The following is a 23416-nucleotide window of genomic DNA, read 5'->3' as shown; positions in this document are numbered from 1 at the left end:
TTGTTTTGGGGATGGACATAAGCCCAATTCCTGTGGCCACCAATTGTTAGACCAATGTTTTTCAGCCTTGCCAAACAAAATGATCTCTGTTTTACTGCAGTTGAGCTGTAATTTGTTATTGCCCAACCAGTTGTTAATTTGGATCATACAGTTTTTAAACCGGAGCATTGTGTCTGCAGGGTCGGGACCAAATGTAATCAACAGCTAAGTGTCATCAGCGTAAGACACGGCCTCAAAACCATAGCGCCTGATTACCCTGCCCAAAGGTGTTACATAGAGGTTAAAAAGCATGGGGCTCAAGACAGATCCCTGGGGAACTCCTATGCTTACTGGCCTACTACTTGAGGCCAGGGTATCTATATGTACGGTGGTTGAACGGTTATTTAGATAACCAGTCCAGGGCTTTCTCCCTGACTCCCACCTCCCAGAGCCGCTGTTCTAAAATGCTGTGGGAGATGGTGTCGAAAGCGTCCGATAGGTCCAGAAGGACCAGCATAGCTGATTCTCTTTTCTCTAGGGCCAGCCTAATATTATCAACAATCTCTACTACTGCCGTTTCGGAACTATGTGCCGACCGGAAACCAGATTGCGATGGATCAAGGAATCCATGATTTCCGTGGTGGGCGGTAAGTTGTTTGTTTACCAGGGATTCAAGCACCTTCCCGAAGTAAGGCAGTAGCGAGATAGGATGATAGTTACCTGGTACCCTAGGATCTGAGTTTGGCTTTTTAAAGATGGGCTTGACTTGAGCTGTTTTCCATCTGGTCGGGACCATAGCTTGATCTAGTAACATGTTAAAGATCTCTGTAAGATTAGATGTTAACAGGGTTGCTATTTTAGTGAAAAAACGGGGTGGGAGAGGATCTGCTGGGGTACCTGATTTGATCTTTGCTACGGCCACTGATACTTGTTCACAAGTTACCGCTTTAAATGCCGTCAGCAATGGCAAAGTAGGATGGCTATTTTCGACTGGGGGAAAATCAGTGTTCTTAAGGTTATTTTGAGGGAAAGACCTATATATGACTTTGACCTTTTCATCAAAGAAGGAGGACACTGTGTCAACCCATTCTTGCGTGGGGGGAAGGACGTGCTGTTCTGCGTGGGGTGTGGTAAACTCTTTCAAAATTTTGAGGAGCTCTTTGTTGTAGTTTGCTGCATTATTAATCCTATCAGTTAAATACAACTTTTTGGCCTGTTTAATCTTATTTAAATAGATGTGGTGAATCTCTTTATATCTTGTTCGGTCGTCAATAGTTTTAGTTTTCCTCCATTGACGTTCTGCCGTCCTACTGGAGAGTTTGTCAATTTTTAATTCTGACATGAACCATGGTGATGCTCTGACTTTAACCTTGACCTTTAACAGGGGTGCCTCTGTGATCGAAGACAGTGTGATGGCATCTTCAAAACCCAGAGCTACCTGATCTACGTTTCCTAAGTGTGACGCAGATTCAAAACTAAAATGAGCTGAGAAAGCTTCTGGGGTCACTTTGCGCAAGGGCCTTATCCAGGTATAATCATTGTTTTGGCGATTGCTGGAGATATCAATGGGAATGCAAACTTTTAGCAGATGAAGGAACCGGTATTGGGGGACACACTGTCAGACCAAGGGCCATGAATCAATGTCTCTTCCTCTTAATTCCATTTGATGAAATCCTGTCAGGTGGCACCTAATTTGATGCAGCTTCACAGGCCATCACAGGGGGGGAGCTGCAAGCGAGAACCCAGTTTATACCCAGAGACTTTCAAACTGCAAGGCACAGCATTGGAGAAGCTACTCAAGTGTAAAGCAACAGTGATTATGTAGGTAGAAAGCCCTTCCAAAGAATGTAAGTAGCCGAAGAGCAGGGGGTCAATGGCCTGAGCATGCCATGGCTTTTGTTGACAGATGTCACTTGTCTCTTTCTCTTTTAGTGGGCTGAGTCTTCCCATTTTCCCAGTTTGTATTTTGACACCTCTTCTGAAAAGTGCTGCACCTCACTGATGAGGTCTGAGTCGGCTGAAAGGGGTCTGGGGTCACTTATGTTCCTGTCTGAAAGAGACCTTATTTAGCAGTTTGGGCTAGAATGTCAAATTAGTAGCAACATTAATATCTGCATATTTGGATATTCCTTATCTCAGTCTAAATTGGCACAATGGACTGGAATGCAGCCCTGAGCAAATCACTAGTGGCTGAGATTATTTCAAACATTTTGTTAATTACTTTGTATTTTATTGCAATAGTCCCCTATTGGTGGGCATAGAAGCTCTGGCCACGTCCTTTCTTTTCTGGCCTGGGCAAGTGGGTACATCTTTTCATAACCAATAGCATCAGCCCTAAAGTGCTGCTCCCTTTTACTCCCATCTCTTATGTACCTAAGATCCTTGTGCAGAGATATGCCAGAATGCACTACTGGGAAAACTCACAACCATCCAGTCACAGAAGGCAGTACCCACTGATAGAGGACCTTAGATGATGGAGGGGTCACATGGGATGAAGAGATGAGTACTGATACCAGCTAAAGCAAGGTGTACATTACATAATGGGCTTGCCTCCAAATATTGTCCTGTGGTGGATCAAACATGCCTTGGGGCTTGTACGGATAAATGGCTAAAGCCAAAAAGCATTAAACTTATTCCACTAAACCCGAACCAGGTGCTAGATCTTGAAACCCTACGTGAACAGTGTCACATCCGGGTCTTAGCCCAAATCCAGATAATAAAATTGGTGGTGCTTCGTTTTACCACCAATTTGATGCTTGGCAGGACCATGAATAACAGATGTTTCTAAAAACACAAACACAACTGTGAGCAACAGGAATCTACAAGGATCGTGCATCTAGTGGAAAATGGAAGGGCACTGTCACATACCGCCCTAGTCCCTCCATCATTATTGCTTCCTCACACGATGCAGTCATGGTGGTCACAGTGATTTACAAAAGCAGAGGGGAGAAGAATTCTTTACACCTGCTATGGAGATAAGGGATAAATCCTAGTTCTAAGGGCTACATTGCATCCAATGGGTCAATGGCTGAACACTAGGTTGGATGAATTACTTTTGTTAAAGCATGTCTGATTTGAGATATTAGTGGACTGTCCAACATAAAAGCAGTGTTTGTAAATATTTTATCCTTGTGACTAACTCATTTCTGGATCTTTCTTTCGTTAAGGACAATTCTGAATTTTCAAGACATACTGCACCACAGTGTTAGACCGAGGGACCCCATTCTATATGTTATGATATTTTTTCATGTACATGCTTCTGATGTGATTGAAACGCCTAACCAGCAGGCTACCACAGTAGGCTACAAAGAAGTTATTTACAGGTTTCAATAATTTGGTGTAAAGAATTGAAAATATGAGATGGTGGTAAAAGAACAAACGTCCTCAAATATGGCAAAGGCTTAGCACTTTGCTGAAAGTGGGGTGTTGAGCACCAAGTACTAGATTAAAGGGGACAATTGCCACAGAGAACAGAAACATGCCATTTCCATAGAAAGCACAAATCAACACACAGACTCTTAACTTGACCCTCTGTCCCAAGGGTACGTGCACAATTTGACCACAAAAGTCAAGGTATGCAACTGTTGTCAGCAATCTGGCTGCTTTCTAATGTTACACCAAGTCGGCTGTAGGTCTGAGAAAGACACCACTGCCATTAACCAATATTGACAAAAACCAGGAATACAGTCAGCTGAATTCTGTTGAGTGGTCAAGTATGGAAATAGCCTTTCAATAGACTTAAATGGAAAAATTATTTTACCACAAGAGCCACTTTCAGTGCCAATGATAATTAGGGACTTAGAAGAAAGGTTCTTGGCTGTCTAACTGGTTCAAGACATATTTGCGGGCAGGTAACAATATGAAGTGCATCTCTACCTGTGAAATTTAGCTTTGGAAAGGCTGACCAGTCCATTTATTGAGGTACAGCAAGAGGTCAACCAAAGCATTAGCCAGCTGGGCAAAAAGTACAGAGTTAATTTCTTAAACATTTCCTGCTCCATGCCAAGGGAAGTGGAGAGGACCAGAAAACTCAACACAAGCTCCCAAGAGAAAATCCGGGAGATTGCACCCTAGGTGAACCAACAGAGAACAAATGAATCCAAACTGCTGAGTCCTATTTGGCCAAGAGAAGCTTTACCTTTTTTGAAGCAGTGAATGTTGCAGGACTGTAAATAGAATCCTCCTCAAACTACGGGCCAGATGACATCAATCATGCTTTGGAGAGCCAATTTGTTATGAAGACAAAATGGTGCAGGATGGTGTTGTACCCTTGTGTTCATAATGTACAACTGTGCTGGTAATTATAGCCAAAATATCAGGAGTTTAAAAAAAAATGTTGTAGCCAAGTATAACTCTTTTTACGTAATTTAATAAAGGAGTCGATCTTTGGCATAGAATTTAGTATTTGTATACAAAATTATAACTGTACAAATTAACCACTGTATAACATTTGCAGCATTTAGTTTGTAAGAAAGTCGCAGTTATGCATAAAAATAGCAAACAGTATGCAAAACAATAAACCCCTCTTTTAAAAAATAGACAGTTTGAAAAAGCATTGCTCACACAACTGAGCAGCACCAAGTTTATACCAAAGATGATACACTAGCAACTGGGGCAAAACAAAACACCACCCCGGCATCATTATGAGCGCCCAATAAATTGCACCACTGAGCTTATTTGATATAGTGCAGACCAAAAAATGCATCTAACGTTTAAGCAGAAGTCCAAGATACATGTTTGAATGTCTGCATATCCATAGGGGATAATTTTACATGTAATACTTCTTGGGAATAATTTACATAGCCAGTGGTTAGCCTGAAAAAAATGTAGAAGGGATACACCTTTCGTGGATCCCACAGTGGCTAGCATGGTTTGCAGACAAAAATGAGGGCAAAAAACTTTAATTTTGGTTAAGTGGGTCAGTATTGTGGTACGTGTGCTTTCTAGGAGGAAGTACTTGACTGTTCCAGACGCCTTACCTAAATATGCACTAATGATCTGGAAGAGGAGATAAGATGCAGGCTGGGGTCCAAAGAAGAGCTATAATATGTTGAATGTTGTTTTGTATGAACCTATTTTAAATTACTTTAAAAATATTTATATATGATTTATGTTTTATTATGGAAAGTTTGGATTGGTGACCTGTACGGTCAATGCTACGTCATTAAATGGAAGTGAACTTGGTGGGAGAAAGTGTAATAGTTCTGGTTGACAGCCACTTGCGACAAAAAATGTTGCAAAACGTGGTCTGATGAGTATCTCCAACGAACCCGCATTCAAAACGGGGCATATGACATATATGTTTCTTTATCTGATACAAACGAGTAGACATCATTTTTGGAAATCAAAATTGATCCTTATTTTAAATTGCACAATCATTTTGAAAAATTAGCTTTACATTAAGTTTAACTGTCAATTCTTCATATCAACAAGAACCTGTCAAGAATTAAAGCAGATGATTTATTTATTTATTACTTTATTACTTTATTATCACGGCAACAGGCTGCCTTTCGGGCACTTGATACAAAAGGGTAGAAGTGAGTAGAACTGGCTGAGTATTGGATGAGTGAGGTTGGTATAGTTAGGGTAGTTCACAGTTTACATATTTGCGCAGCATATTTTGTGGGCGGTCGTCTCAGCGGGGAGTCCGTTGCATCAGGTGGGTGCGACACTTAAGTACACATGGGGGACACATGTCATGTACCTTTGACAGTAAGACCGTGATAACACTCTCACTTACCAGTAAAGAAAAATCCAGTGCAGAGGGTCTGTCCTGGTGTAGAAAGGCCAGTTCTTGAAGGAGTCCAGTCTCTGCTGCTCAGCTCTGAACCTCTCCACACTCGGGCCTGGTACTTCCGGTAGGACCTGGACACGCACGTCATACTTGGGGATGTTCCCCACCTCTTTCCCTCAAATGAAGCCACAGTCAAGCTGACGTTTCAAATGGTCGCTGTGCGGGAAAATTCGGACACTTGTGGAGCACAGCACTAGCCCACAGCAGAAACACTGCATACTGCTCACCACACCGGTGCTGTAGAAGCCCGCACTGGCCATCTCCTGAGGGGACCAGGATGAGAATTGCTGGAAAGAAAGGTATGTGAAGAGCTGGCGCAGGCGTGGAGACAACTGCACGCAGTGTACCATTTAATTTAAAAAGAGACCGCGGCGAAGTGCAACGATGGCGAGCGTAACGTATGTTACGTAACCTATCACATCCAAGCAAGACTGATGTGTTGTGCTTGCTGGCTGCAGAGGGCCCCCTGCAACGCGGGGGCTGCGGGGGCCTGTGTTACACCCCTGCCCAGCCCGTGGCTGTTAGCTGCTGAATAATCGCAGCAACAGCTGTGAATCAAGCTTCGGACCCTCGATGATTTCAACCCCCTCGAGCTCAGAGAGGCCTTTGTTTATATAATAGGGACATTCTGCCCTCAAGGGGTGGAATGTTCTAATAGCCCTATAGCCCACCATAGCAGGCTATACCGACTATTATACACCTTCGGCTCAGGCCTTTAACGCTGGAGCGGGCCTTTAATGGTTTCTATTTCTTTTCGGCTCCTACCTTGGTTATACGAGTCTCTCTCTCTCTCTCTCTCTCTCTCTCTCTCTCTCTCTCTCTCTCTCTCTCTCGCTCTCTTTCTCACTCTCTCTCTCTCTCTCTCTCTCTCTCTCTCTCTCTCTTTCTCAATATCTCTGTCTCTTGCTTTCTGTATCTAACTCTCTCTCTGTCAAATACACAATGACATACATTACACACATCACAGGTAACAGAAGCCAGCAGACTAAATAACACAAAAGCTATACTTAGCCACATTTACGTTACAATTTTAGACCAAGGCAAACCACTATTGTATTTACTTGTGTCAATACATTGTATTTTGAAGTGGCATTCTTTCACAAAAGCACATACCAGTCAAACAGTGCATTACAATATTATCTTCATTATTTACAGGTCCCTTGTCCATTGCCGACAGGTCCGTCCTGCACTCTTAAAGTAAAAAGCAATACCTGCTACTGCTGTGACCTTTATAACTGTGGAAGGTGAGCATGCGCCTGTTCTAGGGTATGTTATTGCTCTGCATTAGTCAAGGTATGTTTCTGCGCAATCTGCATTGGATGCTTCTGTTAACAAGGTACATGTTCTTGCTACCCCTGCTACACTGACCTGCTCATTGGTACGCCTGTCACTTCCTTTGGTATCCCTGGGATCCAAGGTAATGAAGGCAGTGGCTGTAATATAAAATAAAAAGCTCTCTTACAGCCATCTTTAATTTCTGGGGGTTTCACTACTTGCCCTTCTCTTAAACTGGAGGAAGAAGTTGTGGGTATAAGAGTGGGACAAGAAGTAGCCTTCTGATGTTATCAGTGGTTAACGAGATGTGAATTCTGCAAACCCGGGCATTTCAGTGAAATTTTGTCAGCGGAAGGGCTAAGATATGAAACTATGGTTTGGTTGGGAATTGAAAGAGAGCAGTGGTATTCAGGTGTGCTGATTAATGTGGTTGATATATCAGGGGGTTCCTTTATATGATTTTTATATGTTTATGTATGTTTAGCATCTTTGTTATTGAATAATGAAACTGGCAGTAAAGAATAAAACACTAAACAGTGCACCGCCATTAAAGCAACACAGTTATCTTGGTGTAAAACTCCCTATAGGTCTTAAAACATTACAAATAAGTAACCCAAACTTATGAACCATATTCTCCAGGTCCCAAATCATGGGACCTGAGACAAGGCCGTCATCCAAAGCCTGAAGGTTTACCCACCACTCGCCAGTTAGAGCTGATACACTTCAAAATATTATTGAACATTTTTGAGAACTTATCTTTGGGTCATGTTTTAGCTGCTGTTTATGATGGGGCTAGTTGCCTGACTTTTGCAGGCAATCCTGACCAGTTTATGTTTATGGATTTTATAAAGCGCATAGCTGCCCTAGGGCTTCCCAGCGCTGAGGAGAGGCGGTGATGTGTGAGGGAGTAGGAGTCATCAAGGGAAGAGCCAGGTTTTCATTTTTTTTCTAAATATTAGTTAATCTCTTAACAGTGGCATTTATTTGGGCAAGGAGTTCCACAACCTAGGAACTAGATGCGAAAAAGATGTTCCTCCCCATTTAGATCTTTTTATCCTTGTCGTCTTATTGAGCAGGTCTGAGGCGGATCTAAGAGACTTTCCGGGGACATATGGGGTGATGAGTTTTCTCAGTAGGGCTGGTCCCTTGCAGTTCATGGCCTTGTGGGCTAGACATAAAGATTTGAACTTGATCCTGGCTTCGATCGGCAGCCAGTGCAGCAGTTTCAATGAGACTTTCACTGAATTTTGTCTGGGTATGCCTCAGAGTATCTTGGGTGCTGCGTTTTGAACCACCTGTAGTCAGTTCACTACATATTTAGGGAAGCCCAGATAGAGGGAGTTGCCGTAGTCCAGCCGAGAGACTACCAAGGCCTGTACAACGGTTCTCTGGTTCTGTTCAGGGATGAGGGTTAAAATCTTCCGAAGTATACGGAGTATCACAAAGCAGGTGGCTGTGAGTTTTTTAGCTTGTATTTCCATGGAGAGACTGGAGTCTAGCCACATTCCCAGGAGTTTTTTTATTGAGAGTTTTGGAGTAGGGGGACTGCCAAGTTCAAGTGGCCAGCTAATGGTAGCCCTGAGCACAGAATTGTTGCCCAGGAACATAATTTCTGTTTTATCTCCATTCAACTTTAAGCCACACCTGGTCATTCATTTGGCTACTTTTTCCATGCAGGGGGCCAGTTGGTTGTAATTGGATTGACGGCCCTTTGTCACTGATAATACCAGTTGAGTATCATGACTCATATATGACACAATGGATAATCCAAATTTCTGCACTATATTCACCAGTGGTTGCATATAGAGGTTGAATAAAGTGGGACTAAGGGAGGATCCCTGTGGGACTCCACATGAGATCTGTAGGACATCTGAGAAATGCACACCTTCCATTATCTGGAAGGATCTATCTTTCAGAAATGAGGACAGCCATCCCAGCACACTGTCTCTGATACCTGCCTCTTTAAGCCTGAGGATCATGGTGTTGTGATCCACAGTGTCAAAAGCTGTGCTAAGAACGAGTAACAGGATTGCAGCTACACACCCCCCGATCGAGAACTCCCTTGAGTTCCTCAGTGACCACTAGCAGGGCTGACTCTGTGCTATGCTGCAGTCTGAAACCCATTTGGGTCTGATGTAACACCTCTTTCTCTTCCAGAAACTGGGACAGGGTATGGTTAACGTGCTTTTCCACTATTTTTCCCAACATGGCTAATAGTGACATTGGGAGGTAGTTTCCTGGGTCTGTAGTGTCTAAATGGAGTTTCTTTAGTAATGGTCGAACTATGGCGTGTTTCCATTTTTTTGGAATTATCCCTTGTGTAAGAGATAGTGATAGGGGTTCTGATGTAGTGGCCAGTGTAGCATTTCCGCCGAATGTGTGGGGGCACCAGGTCTTGGGGGGAGCCTGATTTAATATTCTGCAGGATCATGCTCGTGGTTTCTATACTTAGCACCGGGAATTTATCTAATATTGGTCCTGTTGCCTGCCCCAGAGGGTCGATGGTTCCTGGAGGAGCATCTGTGCTGTCTATATGAGTGCTTCTTTGCACTGAGTTATAGATGTTTTCCACCTTGTTTTTGAAAAAGGTCGAGAGCTCGTTGTATCTCCCCTTTGAGGATTGTTGAGGAGAAGTCTTCTGTTTTGTGGTAATTAGGGATATACCAACCTTAAAAAGTTCCCTAGAAGAGTCGAGGGCTGAGTTAATTTTTGCCTTAAAGTGCTTGGCTTGGGCTTGTTTAATTTCATTAGGGTAGTGTCTGATGGCCTTCTTATATTGACATTTGATAATAGGATCATAAGTTTTCCTCCAATTTGTTGACTCTTTGTACATGTTTTTTTCAACGAGGTTAAGTCGGTGCTGAACCATGCCGTTTTTCTACAGGCACGTTGAGTCCTTGGCCTGTCTTTCTGGATACACTGTTTGGCTGCTAGGTTGAACCAATCATACCATAACCTATCTGCCTCCTCTAGATCTCCTGTCAGGACCAGGGTATGGGCTTCCAGGGTGCTAACCATACCATCCGGTATGATTCTAGGCCATTTCCTGCCTGCCTTTATGGTGCTGTGAACAGCTGTTTGATTCTGTGTTTTGACTAGGGTGAGAGGAATAAAAAAGTGGTCTGACCACGGAACTTGTATAGGTGTCTCTACCTCTATTTTAGGGTACAATACAATGCGATGGCTGGGAGGTTGTCACAATCAATTTTAAGCCAATGTTTAAGAGTTATCTGGTGCTCCGGAGGAGGAAGAGCCATTCATTCTTCCCCAATCAGAAAGGTTCCGTAATTATCAGTACTGTTCTTCAGGCACACAGAAATGAGTTGAGATCGTTGTTTCAATAGTTCTTTTTATTCCTTGATTAGTTATGCAAGCCCCTTGCCAACACTTGTTTCATCTCAAGTTGTTGATGTCACAGCAGACTTCTTCAGGGAAAGATTCTATGATAAATCATAGTCCAAACTTTAAATCCAATATTTAATTAATATCGCGGAGAAGATAAGGAGTTGTGAGACAGGCCCACCGCCTGGATCGTGTGTACTTCAACCTATCTACAGTGCTTACAGTTTATTAGATATCCATGTAATTTTACTTAATAGGCAATGGACACACATCCATCTCCATATCTGTACCCTTCAATCCATCTCCCTGATGTGACCCCTAGCTCTTAGACGCACGAGCAACTAGATACAGACATGCAGCAGGCTCTCTCCAGACTTGCACTTCAGCTGGAAAGTACCGTTTCTGCTACCTCTCACTCCTAGGATTTGTCACTGATCCAGTGAGAGGGAAGCATCTGCAATTAGTGATACCCATGGAACTTTGCTCAGTGATTCAATAATGAGTCGGGCGACATTGGTAGAGGCACCAAACCTTTGCACATGAGTCAACCTGACCTCCTACTCCATTATTTGATCCCTATTTGAACACCTATTCTGTTGGATGGTCCTTAGTCCTCATGACTCCTAGGTGACAACTGTTGCTAAATTCATGGTGCTCCTAGACAAGGAAACTGACATGCGGTGGATGGGGTAGTCCAACAGCTGTGTGGCGCCCTCATGCAGATCTTCAGAATAGTGTTCTCATTAACATCCAGTTGAGATGTGAAAACCCATTTAAAGAGGTTGCTTTTCAAGTTTTGAAGGCTGGCAGACGTACTTGATTCCTTATGACTAGGCTCAACATGATCCAGAGTTGAGAGCCAAGAGACAGGTCATTCCTATTGGTTTTCTGGTTGAATCTGGTTTTTGAAGTCATATTCACTTTACTTGTCCTAGGGTTAGACCTGGGAAAGTAGCTTGGGTGTCAGCGTTACTAGATAATTTATGGTCTGATGCTCAGTTGCATTAAAAGTTGTGAAGAATATTTTTGATTCCATTTTAGGAGCCACCCAGAGCCAACTGACCGCCCTCAGAATAAGGGTGTTGTGAAATGATTCTGTAAGGGTCAAGCTGAGCCTAGGTATTTGGTTTGTATTCTGTGCAATTCCTGGATGTCTTTTTGATGAACCCATTAATGTTAGGAACACTAAAAGAGTGCAATGCTGATTCAGATGCCTGCAATTATGTATGCAGAGCTTGCTAGGAAGCTGCAAATGCATCACACATTCTACATAATAGCCTTGGGGCAGGTATCATGATATTTGTAAGAAGCATAATGAAGGACTCCAGATGCATACTTCTGAATCTGTTTATTGGATTGGATTGAATACAACGTCTTTACTTGGAATGTCATCACTGCATGGTGTGCAATAAGTGATGTTAGACTTCTGGTATTTTACCCTTGAAGCACATTACTGGGAGTTGTTTGGGCCCGGAAGTACCCCCAAGGATCTTGGAAGACTCTTCATTGTGTGGGGTGTTCTAAGTAGTACAGGCAGTGTTGTTACAGTGCAGTTGGCTGACTACTTATAGCATTTCTCATAATCAATACACAGGAAATAATGGAGGAAATAATTGTGGATGTACACAGAATGAGTCCATCCTGATGATGGTCTTCAGATTTATCTTCAAACCACTCAATACGTCGATGACTGCTTGGGCCTCTAACAGAAGAATTGTAAACCTTATTTTGTATACACATATCGAGTGACATTTTGTTGTTAATGGTGATGGAAGTGATGGTCATCATGGTAATGATAGAGGTGGTAATTAGTTAGTATTGGTGGTCATGGTGGGGCTAATGTTGGTAGTGGCAGCGCTTATGATGGTGGTTCAGCTAACTATAACTGGTGAGTTTCTGTGTTTTTTTAGTTGAAAACATTAATGTTGTCATTGTCATATTCACCTAACTATAATGTTACTTTAACCTTTGTTTTTTCAGTGAATTTCTAAGGTTTTTACCTTCTTTGTGTCCATTAGGCCCTGGGCACCTCAGATTCTTATGTTTTTTAAAGGGGAGGAGGGGGCAAGTAGCCCCCCTCCCGAGCCTTATTAGGCATTGCAGACCCCATCCCCCTTGGCCGTTTGTTTTAAGGGGAGGGAGACCATGTGCCCTCCCTTCCCCAGCCTCATTAGGCCCTGGGTCTCCATCCACCAGAGTCCTATGTATTTTCAAGATGAGGGAGACCAAGAGGCCCCCCTTACCAGAGCCTGTAGCTCACCCTGGGGCTAAAACCTACTGAAAACTGGAGGGCGGGCCGCATGGCTCCCCTCCCCAAGTCTCTTTAGGCCCTGAGGACTCATACAGCAGGTCCTTTTTCTTATTAATGGAAGGGCAACCTCCCCACGAGCCTAATTAGGCCCTGGGGGGACCACACGGTGGGCTGTTTTTTATAAATAAAGGGGAGGGGGCTGCTTAGCCCACCTCCCCGAGCCTTGTTACTTCCTGGGTACCCCATTCCCCCAGGGCCTTTTTTTTTAGCGGAGGTGGGATGCGGACCCCCTTTCCAATCCAATATAGGCCCTGGAGAGCTTACCCCCAGGGCCTGATGACCCCATCACCCAGGCCTTTTTTTATTAATGGGAAGGGGGGCTGTGTAGCCCACCTCCCTGATCCTTTTTACTCCTTGGGGACCCCATCCCCCAAGGCTGTTATTTTTTGTAATTAAAGGGGAGGGGGCAAGATGGCCCCCCTCCCGGAGGCCTTTTAGACCCTGAGGACCCATCCCCCAGGGTCAGTACTTAAAATAAAGGGGAGGGGAGGCAGCCCCCTCCCCAAGCTTTTTCTGGCCCCCATGGTCCTATCCCCTGGGGCCTGCAATATTAAGGGTGGGTGCCTACCCAGGGCACCCAATATACATTCATTTGGGACCACTGGGGTCCCAGTGCCCCCGCGGCCCTCATCAGCTTCCCGCATACAGCGGGAGCCGAAATTGCTCCAACCCGAAGGGGCAGCTACCTATTCTGCTCCTTCTGGGCAGGAGCAATATTTTAATCTGTTTTCCCTGCTCGCAGAGAAATAGATCAAAAGTCTGCTACCAGCTGGCTGGAGCATTTTTTGAACTCCCACACACCGGGAGCAGACTTTGGACCTGATTTCGACTATGGCGGTCGGATGGACTTTCATAGCCACATTGGCGGTGAAGGCACCGGCGGCCTGACTGCCGTATTATGAGTTTGCCGGTCGTATTGCCATAGGACCAATGCCACCGCCAGGAATCCGCGATCCCTGGTGGTCTTGCAGCGGTCTGACGCCCGCAATATGCTGGCGGTGCCACTGCGCATTGCCAATCATATTAAGAGTTTCCTTACCGCCACGGTTTTCATGGCGGTTAGTCCACCCTAATAAGTGTAGCAGTGAGGAAACTGAGCGGGCCCTACAGGGCCCCCCTGTTGACTTAGGGCCAGGGGATGCATGCAGGGGGCCACATATTGGCCACCCCTGTATGCATGCACCCCCAATTCCTGCCCGGCATGGATTTCATAGTCCATGCTGTGAAGGAACGTGCTTTGGTGCTCCCATTGCAGTACCTTTCTAAGGCTCTGATATAAGCCTTTGAAAGGCACCACTGTGGGACCGCCAAAGCACTGGCATCTTTTGGCGTTTCCCCAGCCTTTTTGACTTCTGAACTCCTGCTTTTTATGGTATGCTGGAATTAGTTTTTGCTAGTTTTGTGTCTCTGTGCACTGTTTCACTGCTATTCAGTGCTAAAATGCAAGTACGCCTACTGTAAATTATGTTATGAGTTTATTTACGCTCATTCTCCCTGACACTCTCGAGCAGTAATTATTTCATTTGTCATTTTTTAGATCTCGTTTGTGCTTGATTTCGTTATTACGCAGTTATAAATTCGTTTTTTCACATAATACCATAGGTAAGCGCATTATATTACCTTTTGGTATTCCTGTCAGGTTGGCTGTCAGTGTTGGAAACTTTTGGGACTTCTATGGTGCACAATAATTCGGGATGGTGTTGGTTCGGTTAAAATCGGCTTTCACCTTTCACTTTAGTAAATTTCTGTTGATGCACATGTCATTTGGACACCATTGGTGTTTTTTTATGTTTGTGATGGGTCTCTTCATCATTGTCAACTTCAGTTAATTCTTATTCTTTTTCATTCTTTACAATTTTGGATGAGACTGTAAGAGCTTGTTGTTCCTGCCCCCACATGACCCATAATGTATCAATAATTGATACCTTGTGATTGTCATGATTATAATTGGATACCCCTGATGAAGGGCTTATTTGGAAGGCCCGAAATGCATTGGGAAATGTGAAAGACCCTGATGTTAAAGCTTATCAAAAGCTGTTTCATTTGTCATCTTTTCATCACTTTCATCTGCAATCTTCAGAAATAAAAGCCGAAAGAATTCACTCGTCGGTTGGATGTTTTGATTCACAGATTTCAAATTGATTCATGGACAATATGTTGATTACTGTTGATTACTATAAGTAGAACTACAAACTGTTGTTAATTTATTTTTTCTAAAAAAGTAGTATACACTTCACAGTGTATTGATTCGTAGTGCACTGGGTATTCCCAGATAAACTCCTGGGTTGTTTTCTTCACGTTTGAAACTGGTGGCTGGCAGAGCCCCCCACTTGGTGCACACAGAATTGGTTTAGGAGAGATTGTATAATTGGATTATTGTTTTAGTGAGAGTACTGAGTGCATCTAAGCTGCATTTTTCTCACTTTTAGTAAGTAGGCATTTTCTTGCTTAACCATCCTGTGTGCCTCTGTCTGTTAGTGTATTCACCGTCTGAATGAGAGTGACAGGTTCTGGGAATGTAAATTCACACTAGACAGACACAAGGGAAGGTTGAGGTGTGTCCTGCCTTTCCTAGGCGACTCGTAGCGAGGCTGAATAGACCTGGCTGCATTTAGAGTAGAGGGAGGAGTTGGCGCTTCCACCTGAATGGACTGTTGCTTCCTCTCACAAAGCTGTCTCCCCCTCCTGGAGTGAACCTGACCTGAGCCAGGCAGAACTGGTTTTTGTATGCCAGAGTAACTTTGTTTGTGCCAACTTCAAAGGGAATAATGGTATAAATATTGGGGCCGTGACCCCATTACTTTAGAAGTCTTTGAGCTTAAGGAACCTGCCAAATAGCAGAGATGGAGAAGCTGTGAGGAGAGACTACCACTTTGCTGTGTTGGGCTGCAGTGACTGCTTCTGTCTTGGGCAGTGAAAAGACTGGACTGAACTTTCTACAACTTCTTTTTTCCGAGTATCTCCAAGAGCTTGAGGTAGAGTTTGCCCCCTGATCAAGAAGTTTCAGGAACAACAAATACTTCATCTTCCTTTGGGTACCTGCATCTGGAACTGTGTGTTTCAGCTGCCACAGAGGGAAAAAGCAACCCAATGCCGCTGCTGCTTCTGTGACCTGAAGGCAGCGCAAAGGGCACTGCCGCATTTTGCACCGCAGCCCTGATCTCACCGACGGTGCCATCCGACACCACCACGGAGCTGCTGCTTGCACCATGACCTGTGGGCATCGCACTCCACACTGACACACTCCACACCACAGTCCTGGTCTCACCGTCGATGATGCATGAAGCTGACATTACTGCCACTGCCTGCACCGAGGTTTGGGGGCACAGCTCATAAGTCACACAACGCACCTCCCATCCCACACCGCAGTCTTGGCCCACCGACGCCAGCACCATCAACTCCAGATCGTCAACCAATGTTGGTGCTTGCATTGTGACCTAAGGACCCTACACACTGCATTGCCCCATCTCGCATCGCATTCTTGGGTCTTCCAACAAGCACGCTCGAGCAATGACGGCACCGCTGCTTGCATCGTGACCTGCCAGCAACGCGCCGAGCACCGTCCCACTTTACTCTGCAGCCCGGGTCTCACCGATATCGCTGGACGACTGTCACTGAGCCACACCCAGCACACCGACCTGAGTGCACGCACGCTGCACCAATCCACTTCACATCAGAGCCTCGATTCTGACTGCCGATTCGAATCGGACAGCATGATTCAGAAAGGCTAAATCCAGCATCATACTCGGTCATTCGGAAACACGGCCCATAGAGACGTACGATTCTGCTCTGTATGGCTCGATCATGCCAAATGCCGTCGGATTGGGATTGGGATAGTCCTAAAGCCTAACTCGCATCATACTGGGTCGGTCGGAAACCTTTCTGAGTCGTTAGGAGGCCTTCCAAACCACATCAGAATCAGGCCCTTACAATCTATGAATTTATAGAAGCATGACAAGAAGAGAAAGCTAACAACAACTACGAATGGAGCAATCTGTTTTTCAAATTGCACCTAGACGTAGAAAACAGACCAAAAGAATGTACAACATGCTACAATTTGAAGTCAAAATCTTCATAAAAAACAAAGGAGTAGATTACTTAGAAATAGCGAAAAGCATATTATAAAATAAATAGCAAGCTGCAAAAGTCTCAAAATACTGTCAAAAAAAAAACCAGCATCACAAATAATTTATATATAAATAATAAAAATATTTGATTACATCAGTCTAAACATTAAAAAGGACTCCAATGTTGACTGAGACTGAGATAATAAAATAATATATAAACTATTTACACAAAATTGTAAACCTCACCAATCAAAATACTCAAAGAACAAACTCAATCCATCATGTAAAATAAATACAACACATAAACTACACAATTCTAAATAACTATCACATAATATTTACACATACAATAAAATATAACATTTCCCACCCAAACTGAATTAAATAAACATGAATTACTGTTCTGTAGCTGCAGATCTTTCTCTGTATCTTAGTAGTCAAAAATGATAATCCACCAAGAACTGGAAAAATGTTGTTCAAAAAACCCCAGCCAAATGCAAAAATAAAATAAATCCAATAGACATCCCTTGAAGCGTTCCAAAGTAAATAGAAACCGTAAAGAAAAACGTGTTTAAAAAATGAACCTTTAGCTGGTGGCCTCAGGAACTGGGAGCACTGCCCACACAGGTGTCAAAAGCAAAAAACGTGGACATTATCTTTAACGACAAACTGTCATTTGATAAAAAAACCTCAATGCTGTGATATCCTCATCGTTTTATGTTCTTAAAATCTTGAGGAAAATGTTTCCGTTAATTAAGCAAGATTTGCAGAAACATGCTCATGTGCTTTCAAAATTAGATTATTGTAATGGACTATATGTCTAACTAACCAACAAACTACAAGTTCTGCAGAACGCTGCAGCGTGCATCCTACTTAGGATACCCAAGTAACAATCCAATTCCCTAGCCCTGGCTCAGTTCCACTGGCTGCCTATTCGTAAGCGCATTGATTTAAATCACTTTGTATTGCTTTTAAATCTTTGAATGGTCTCTGCCCTAAATATCTGAAGCAGAAATTCACCTGGTACTGCCCATCTAGAACCTTGTGGTCATCTTTAGCACTCAATGTGATGTTTTCCCAAAGTGAAGAGAATTCATTGGGAAGGCAGGAGCTTTATTTACTTTATAGCTAAAAGATGGAATTCTCGTCCTCTTTCTTTGAGGAAATGTACAGATCTTCACCCTGAAATCATGGGGGCTGATTACGACTTTGGTGGTGCTGCGTGGGCTTTGCGCCGGTACAGCACCGCCAAAGTCGTGCATGGTCCGCCCGCCAGATTACGAGTTCAACTCATGTCTGATGGCCTTTTCTTTTTGCTGTTCCCACAGCGATGCCCTAAAAATAGGCACCGCAATGGGAATGCAAAAGCAGTTCCAGCACAGCAGGGACTGTGAAGTCCATACCGTGCTGGAACTTGGAGTGCAAGCAAACAAGGGGGCACATGTTGTGCCTCCCTGAATGAATCCCATGGTGGCATGGGCAGGAGGGCCCTGTTGGGCCCCTTTTGTCTGCCCACCACCAGCCTTTTCATGGTGGGCTCACTGCCATGAAAAGGCTGCCATTAGAAAAACTTGAAATATGCTCCGTGGACCGGAGCAGTCCCGCCTTGCATATTGGATACCCTACTCCGCTGCACCACCCCCAGGGAATAGTGGTTCTGAGAAGCAGCGGTGGTAGTCCAAATGGCCGCATCGGAATGCAGCGGCTGCAGGATAGCCACTGCGAGTCTATCAGTCAAAGACCGCCAGACTTGTAATCACCCCTATAGATTTTTAACCAATAGCATTTTCTTCTTTCTTCATTTCTAAGGATTTTCCTTCCAACTCTTACATCCTTTTTATTTCCTTTCTTTTGCAGCTGGAAGCGCCTAGACACCTTCGGGCAGTAGTGCACTATGTAAAAAATTTTTTTCATTTTTTCCAAACGCTTCTGGAAACACAAAAAAAGGAAATCTAAGTAAAAAATATTGGCTTATCATATATTAAAAGTGATTTCCTTTGATAAAAAAAAAGTAACTCCCAGTGCCCATAGGACACATTTATAGGCAAAAACCTCTACCTACAAAATGCATTACATTCCCAAAATACATACACATTACACTTAATCACCATACCCAAAACTAAAAACGAGGGAAAAATTCTACTATTAATCCAACTAAATCTACAAAAAAGCCACAAAAAACACTATGCCTAAGCTCTAGACATCCCCCGTGAACCCTCTCTCCACCCTCATAACCCTTAAAAAGGGACTTACCTGTTCCACGAACAGCAGTACCTGGATCCAAGAATAAATAGACTAAAAGTGACACGAATTGACTACAAAATAGAAAGCAGTGATTAAATAAAATAACAGCTAAATAAAGCATTTAAAAAGACTATCTCCCAATAGACTGGATAGGAAATAAATTGTAAAATGCTAACTAAATGTATTCAAATCATTAAACATGTAAGACATGTCGCAAATGTTGGAAAAATGTAAATAAATTGTAAAGTATAAATTGAATAATAGTATAAATATAGAAACATATTTATTATATTCTGAACAAACGTATGCTAAAATCATGTTGAAAATATGTTTACAAAACCATTTAAGGCATTACAAAATGTTAAATGATGGGAAAAAAGTGAAAAATGTACAACATACAATACTGTTTCAATATGATTTACATTTTTTATTTAATAAGAAAAATACATGTTTTATTTGTTCATCTATATATAAATGTTTTTTAAAGTTGAAATATGTATGTTTAAAAATGTAGAAATATATATTTAAAAAACTTTGAAAACATAAATAACATTTGAAAAATGTGTTACTTATCTTTATTCCATAAAAATATGGTTATGTGTATATTTCTAAACACCAACAATGCTAATTATATAACAGAAACTATTTATACTACATACAAATACATTTTAAACAAAGGATTTCCCACTAAAATTATAAAATTAAATAATCACACTCCAAAGGAAACCATTTTTTTTTTTTTATAAATCTTTTTTTATTTTATTTTGGAAACCATAACATCATCAAGGCAGAGTTTTTCCCATTTGCTAAACATACATAGTATTAAGCAGTTAACCACAGTTTCGGCTCTTCATTGCGTTCAAACATAGTATATCAAATACAGACCCCGTAGCTCACATTAAACATCCCCCTCCCTCCTTATTGGTCCACGTCCATGCTCTCCTCCGCCCGTTCTCTTGGTGGGTCACAGATGTTGCCTCCATATTTATTCCACGCTCCCCAGATCTTGGTCCTTTTTTGGGGGCAGCCGCGGCTAACAAATACTGTTCTTTCCACTACCATGGCCGTGTCCATAGTAGTGTCCATATCTTTAAACCATGCGCTAAGCGATGGCACCTCCACTGCCCCCCATTTTTGTGCTATGTTGCGTTTGGCCATCATAAGGGTATACCCACTTCCCTTGGTGAGGACAGCGCCTCCCGCCATTCTGTGTCGTCAAGGTCACCCACGTCATGGATCCATTGGTCCCTAAGTGGCGTTGTGAGGTCCGGTAGGTTGTTAACTAGCTTGCGGTAAGTGAATAACGTAGCTCGCTTGTGCATATAGTCTGTCAGTAACCTGTCCTCCAGAGGGGAGGCTTCTGGGACCACAACACCAGGCGGCAGGGCCGTTGTAAGTGCATGTTTTATCTGTGTGTATCGATAGATTTCAGCGGGCGCTAAATCATACTGTTGCTGGAGGCGCTCGAAGGTGGCCACTCCCCCCTTATGCCACATGTCCCCCACTGTGGATATGCCGATGGCATCCCATTGATCAAAGCCCTTACTATTCCTAAGTCGTCCCAGTCTCCCCATGTCCCATCGCGGAGTGAGTTGGGTTATGACCCCCTGCCAGCCCAGCTTTGCCTGTACTGCGTGCCATATGGTGACTGTGTGTTTCATGGGCCCTATTAATGTTCGAGTTTGCTTCTTATTATAGAGGGGGGGACAGCCTACTGCCTGTTCCTAATTGAATCCTGTCCGCCTTAAATGCAGGATCCGCTTGTGCTACGTGTACCCACTGATTAATCACTTTCAACTGCGCCGCCCAGTAATATAGGTGTATATTTGGGAGCGCTATCTCCCCATCATACCATCCCCGTACCAGCTTGGCCTGTGCTGTGTGTGCCGGTTTGTGTCCCCACATTAAGTTTGAAACCTGAGCTGCAATTGCTCTAAAATAGCTTGGAGGTATCGGGAACGGAGCATTTTCCAATACATATAGGAATCGATGGAGCGCCATCATTTTAAAAAGCGCTGCCCTCCCCAGAAGAGTCAGCGGTAATGACCCCCAGTGCATTGTGTCCCTTTTTAGGCGCTCTAATGGAGGCATTAGGTTTCTTTTGAAGAAGTCATCAGGGTCGGCCGTGACGTAGATACCTAAATATTTAAACGTGTCGACCGCGATCTGTAACGGGCAATCTAAAGGTAGTTGTGGTGGGGGGCCGTGCAGCACATACAAGGTAGATTTGGACCAGTTAATGGTGTACCCCGACGCCCGTCCGAAGAGTTCGCATATATTAAGGAGGACCAGTATGGAACACCTGGGGGAGGCCATATATAATAAGATGTCGTCCGCATACAGGGAGATGTGGTCCTCCCATCCTGTCGCCCACCTGAGTCCTCTTATCATTGGTTCCCACCTTATCCATGCCGCCAGCGGCTCCAGTACCAGGGCAAAAAGCAGCGGGGACAGGGGGCAGCCTTGACGCGTGCCCCTCGCAAGAGGAAAGTCCTTTGAGATGTGCCCATTCGCCGTAATGTGCGCTACTGGCTTGGTGTACAAAAGGCAGACCCATGCACAAAATTTAGGGCCGAAGCCCATGTGGTGAAGGACTGCGAATAGAAATGGCCACTCGACCATGTCGAACGCCATTCTGGCGTCCAGGGAGAGTATGACCGCCGGTTCCTGTAGATATGGGATATGGGCCATTACTGCGTGCAGGCGCCGCAAGTTTAATGCCGTACTTCTGCCTGGCATAAATCCGGACTGGTCCGGATGGATCAAGGTCAATAGGTGCGGCGTTAGCCTAATTGCCAGTAGCTTTGCCAGAATTTTTGCCTCTGCATTAATTAATGATATCGGGCGATACGAGGTGCATTCCTCAGCAGGTTTGCCTGGTTTGGGTATTGCCACTATTGTGGCCGTCCGCTGGTCTAGTGGTAACTCGCCCATCGTCAAGCAGTCGGTGTACATATGTAACAAGTGTGGGCTATGGTTCCTGCTACAGTTTTATAGAGTTCAACTGGTATACCGTTTGGTCCCATTGCTTTGCCGGATTGTAATGATCCAATCGCCACCTGCAGCTCCTCTACCGTGAGGCTCGCATCCAGTGTGAGGACCGCCTCCGGAGTGAGCTTGGGCATGGGAATATCTTGTATGTATGACAGCGCTTCTTCAGGTGACACCTCCGAAGATGACTTATATACCTGCTGGAAATGGTCCGCCAGTGTGTGTATTATTGTGCATGGGTCCGTTGTGATTTTTCCCTCCCTCGTCCGGATCCTCGCTATCCCTTTACTACCCTGTTCCCGTCTATCTAGTCATGCCAGAAGTTTGCCGGCTTTATCCCCGGTTTCATATATCTTATGTTGCGTGGCCGCAAGGCGAGACCTGGTCATTTCTTCAAGGTATCCCCTGTGTTGTTGCTGCTTAAGATGCAATTTCTGAGCTCCATCTGGCGTTGGGCTGCTGGTATGTTGAGCCTCAGCGTCCTGCAACTCCAGCTCTAAATCAGATAGCTCCCGCTGCTTCTCCCGTTTATGCCCCGTGATCGAGACTATAGCCTGTCCCCTAAGGACTGTCTTATATGCTTCCCACAAAATTGTTGGGGAGTCTACTGCCTGGACGTTCTCCTGAAAGTAGTGTTTTGTCACTTTAATCACCGCCTTCTTGATCTCTGGGACCTGCAAGTAACCAGGGTAAATGGGATAGGTACGTCGCCGAGCTTTATGGTGATATGTGTACATCATCTGCACTGGGGAGTGATCGGATATCCCTCTGGGCCTTATCTCGATATTGTCAACGTGTTGCAGGCAGTTCGCTGGAGCCAGAAAGTAGTCTATTCTGGATAAACTGTGGTGCACCCCTGAGTGGAAGGTGAATTGCCGCGTCGTGGGGTGGTGCCACCTCCCCACGTCAGAAAGTCCTAGCGCCTCCAGAAAGCCCGCAATGCGGGACGCACCAGACACGGGCGCCCCCGCTGGGTGGCGGTCTAGGGCGCCATCTATAGTTGCATTGAGATCCCCCCCAATCAAGAGTTCCCCCTCCGGGAGACCAAGCAAGAACTCGCTAAGAGCTGGGAGTGCCACCGCGTGTAGCGCAGGGGGAATGTAGACCGATACTATATTTATGGACCGCCCCTCCCATCGACCTATTATGGCCGCAAAGCGGCCGTGGTCATCCGTTTTGGTTTGGTGTACTATCAATGGTGATTGTTTTTTAATTAGGATGCCCACACCCCTAGAGCCTGAGGAAAACTCAAAATGAACTACCACCTTAAACCCCCATCTGTCCATTTCCCTACATGCAGCCCCAGTAAGGTGTGTTTCCTGCAGCAGGGCCACCGTTGGGGAGCACCGCTTTAAGTACTGTAGAACCAATCCCCTCTTTATTTTGTCACCAAGACCATGGACATTCCAGGTA

General features: G+C 44.2%; 1 protein-coding gene across 4 annotated transcripts in view; it reads left to right on the top strand.

Annotated features, from left to right (window-relative positions):
• The window catches only part of TMEM255A (transmembrane protein 255A), a 280465-nt gene that overhangs the window by 230265 nt on the left and 26784 nt on the right, over positions 1 to 23416 (top strand). For all 4 annotated transcript variants that reach the window (XM_085608098.1, XM_085608097.1, XM_085608100.1 and 1 more), the window contains one exon: positions 6929 to 7017. In XM_085608098.1, coding sequence (XP_085464224.1) covers positions 6929 to 7017 — 89 coding nt within the window. The remainder of the gene's footprint in view (positions 1 to 6928; positions 7018 to 23416) is intronic.

Source organism: Triturus cristatus, chromosome 5_2 (assembly GCF_964204655.1).
Source record: "Triturus cristatus chromosome 5_2, aTriCri1.1, whole genome shotgun sequence".
In the NCBI taxonomy this organism is placed as follows: Eukaryota; Metazoa; Chordata; class Amphibia; order Caudata; family Salamandridae; genus Triturus; species Triturus cristatus.
This window is presented reverse-complemented; position numbering and strand designations above follow the sequence as displayed.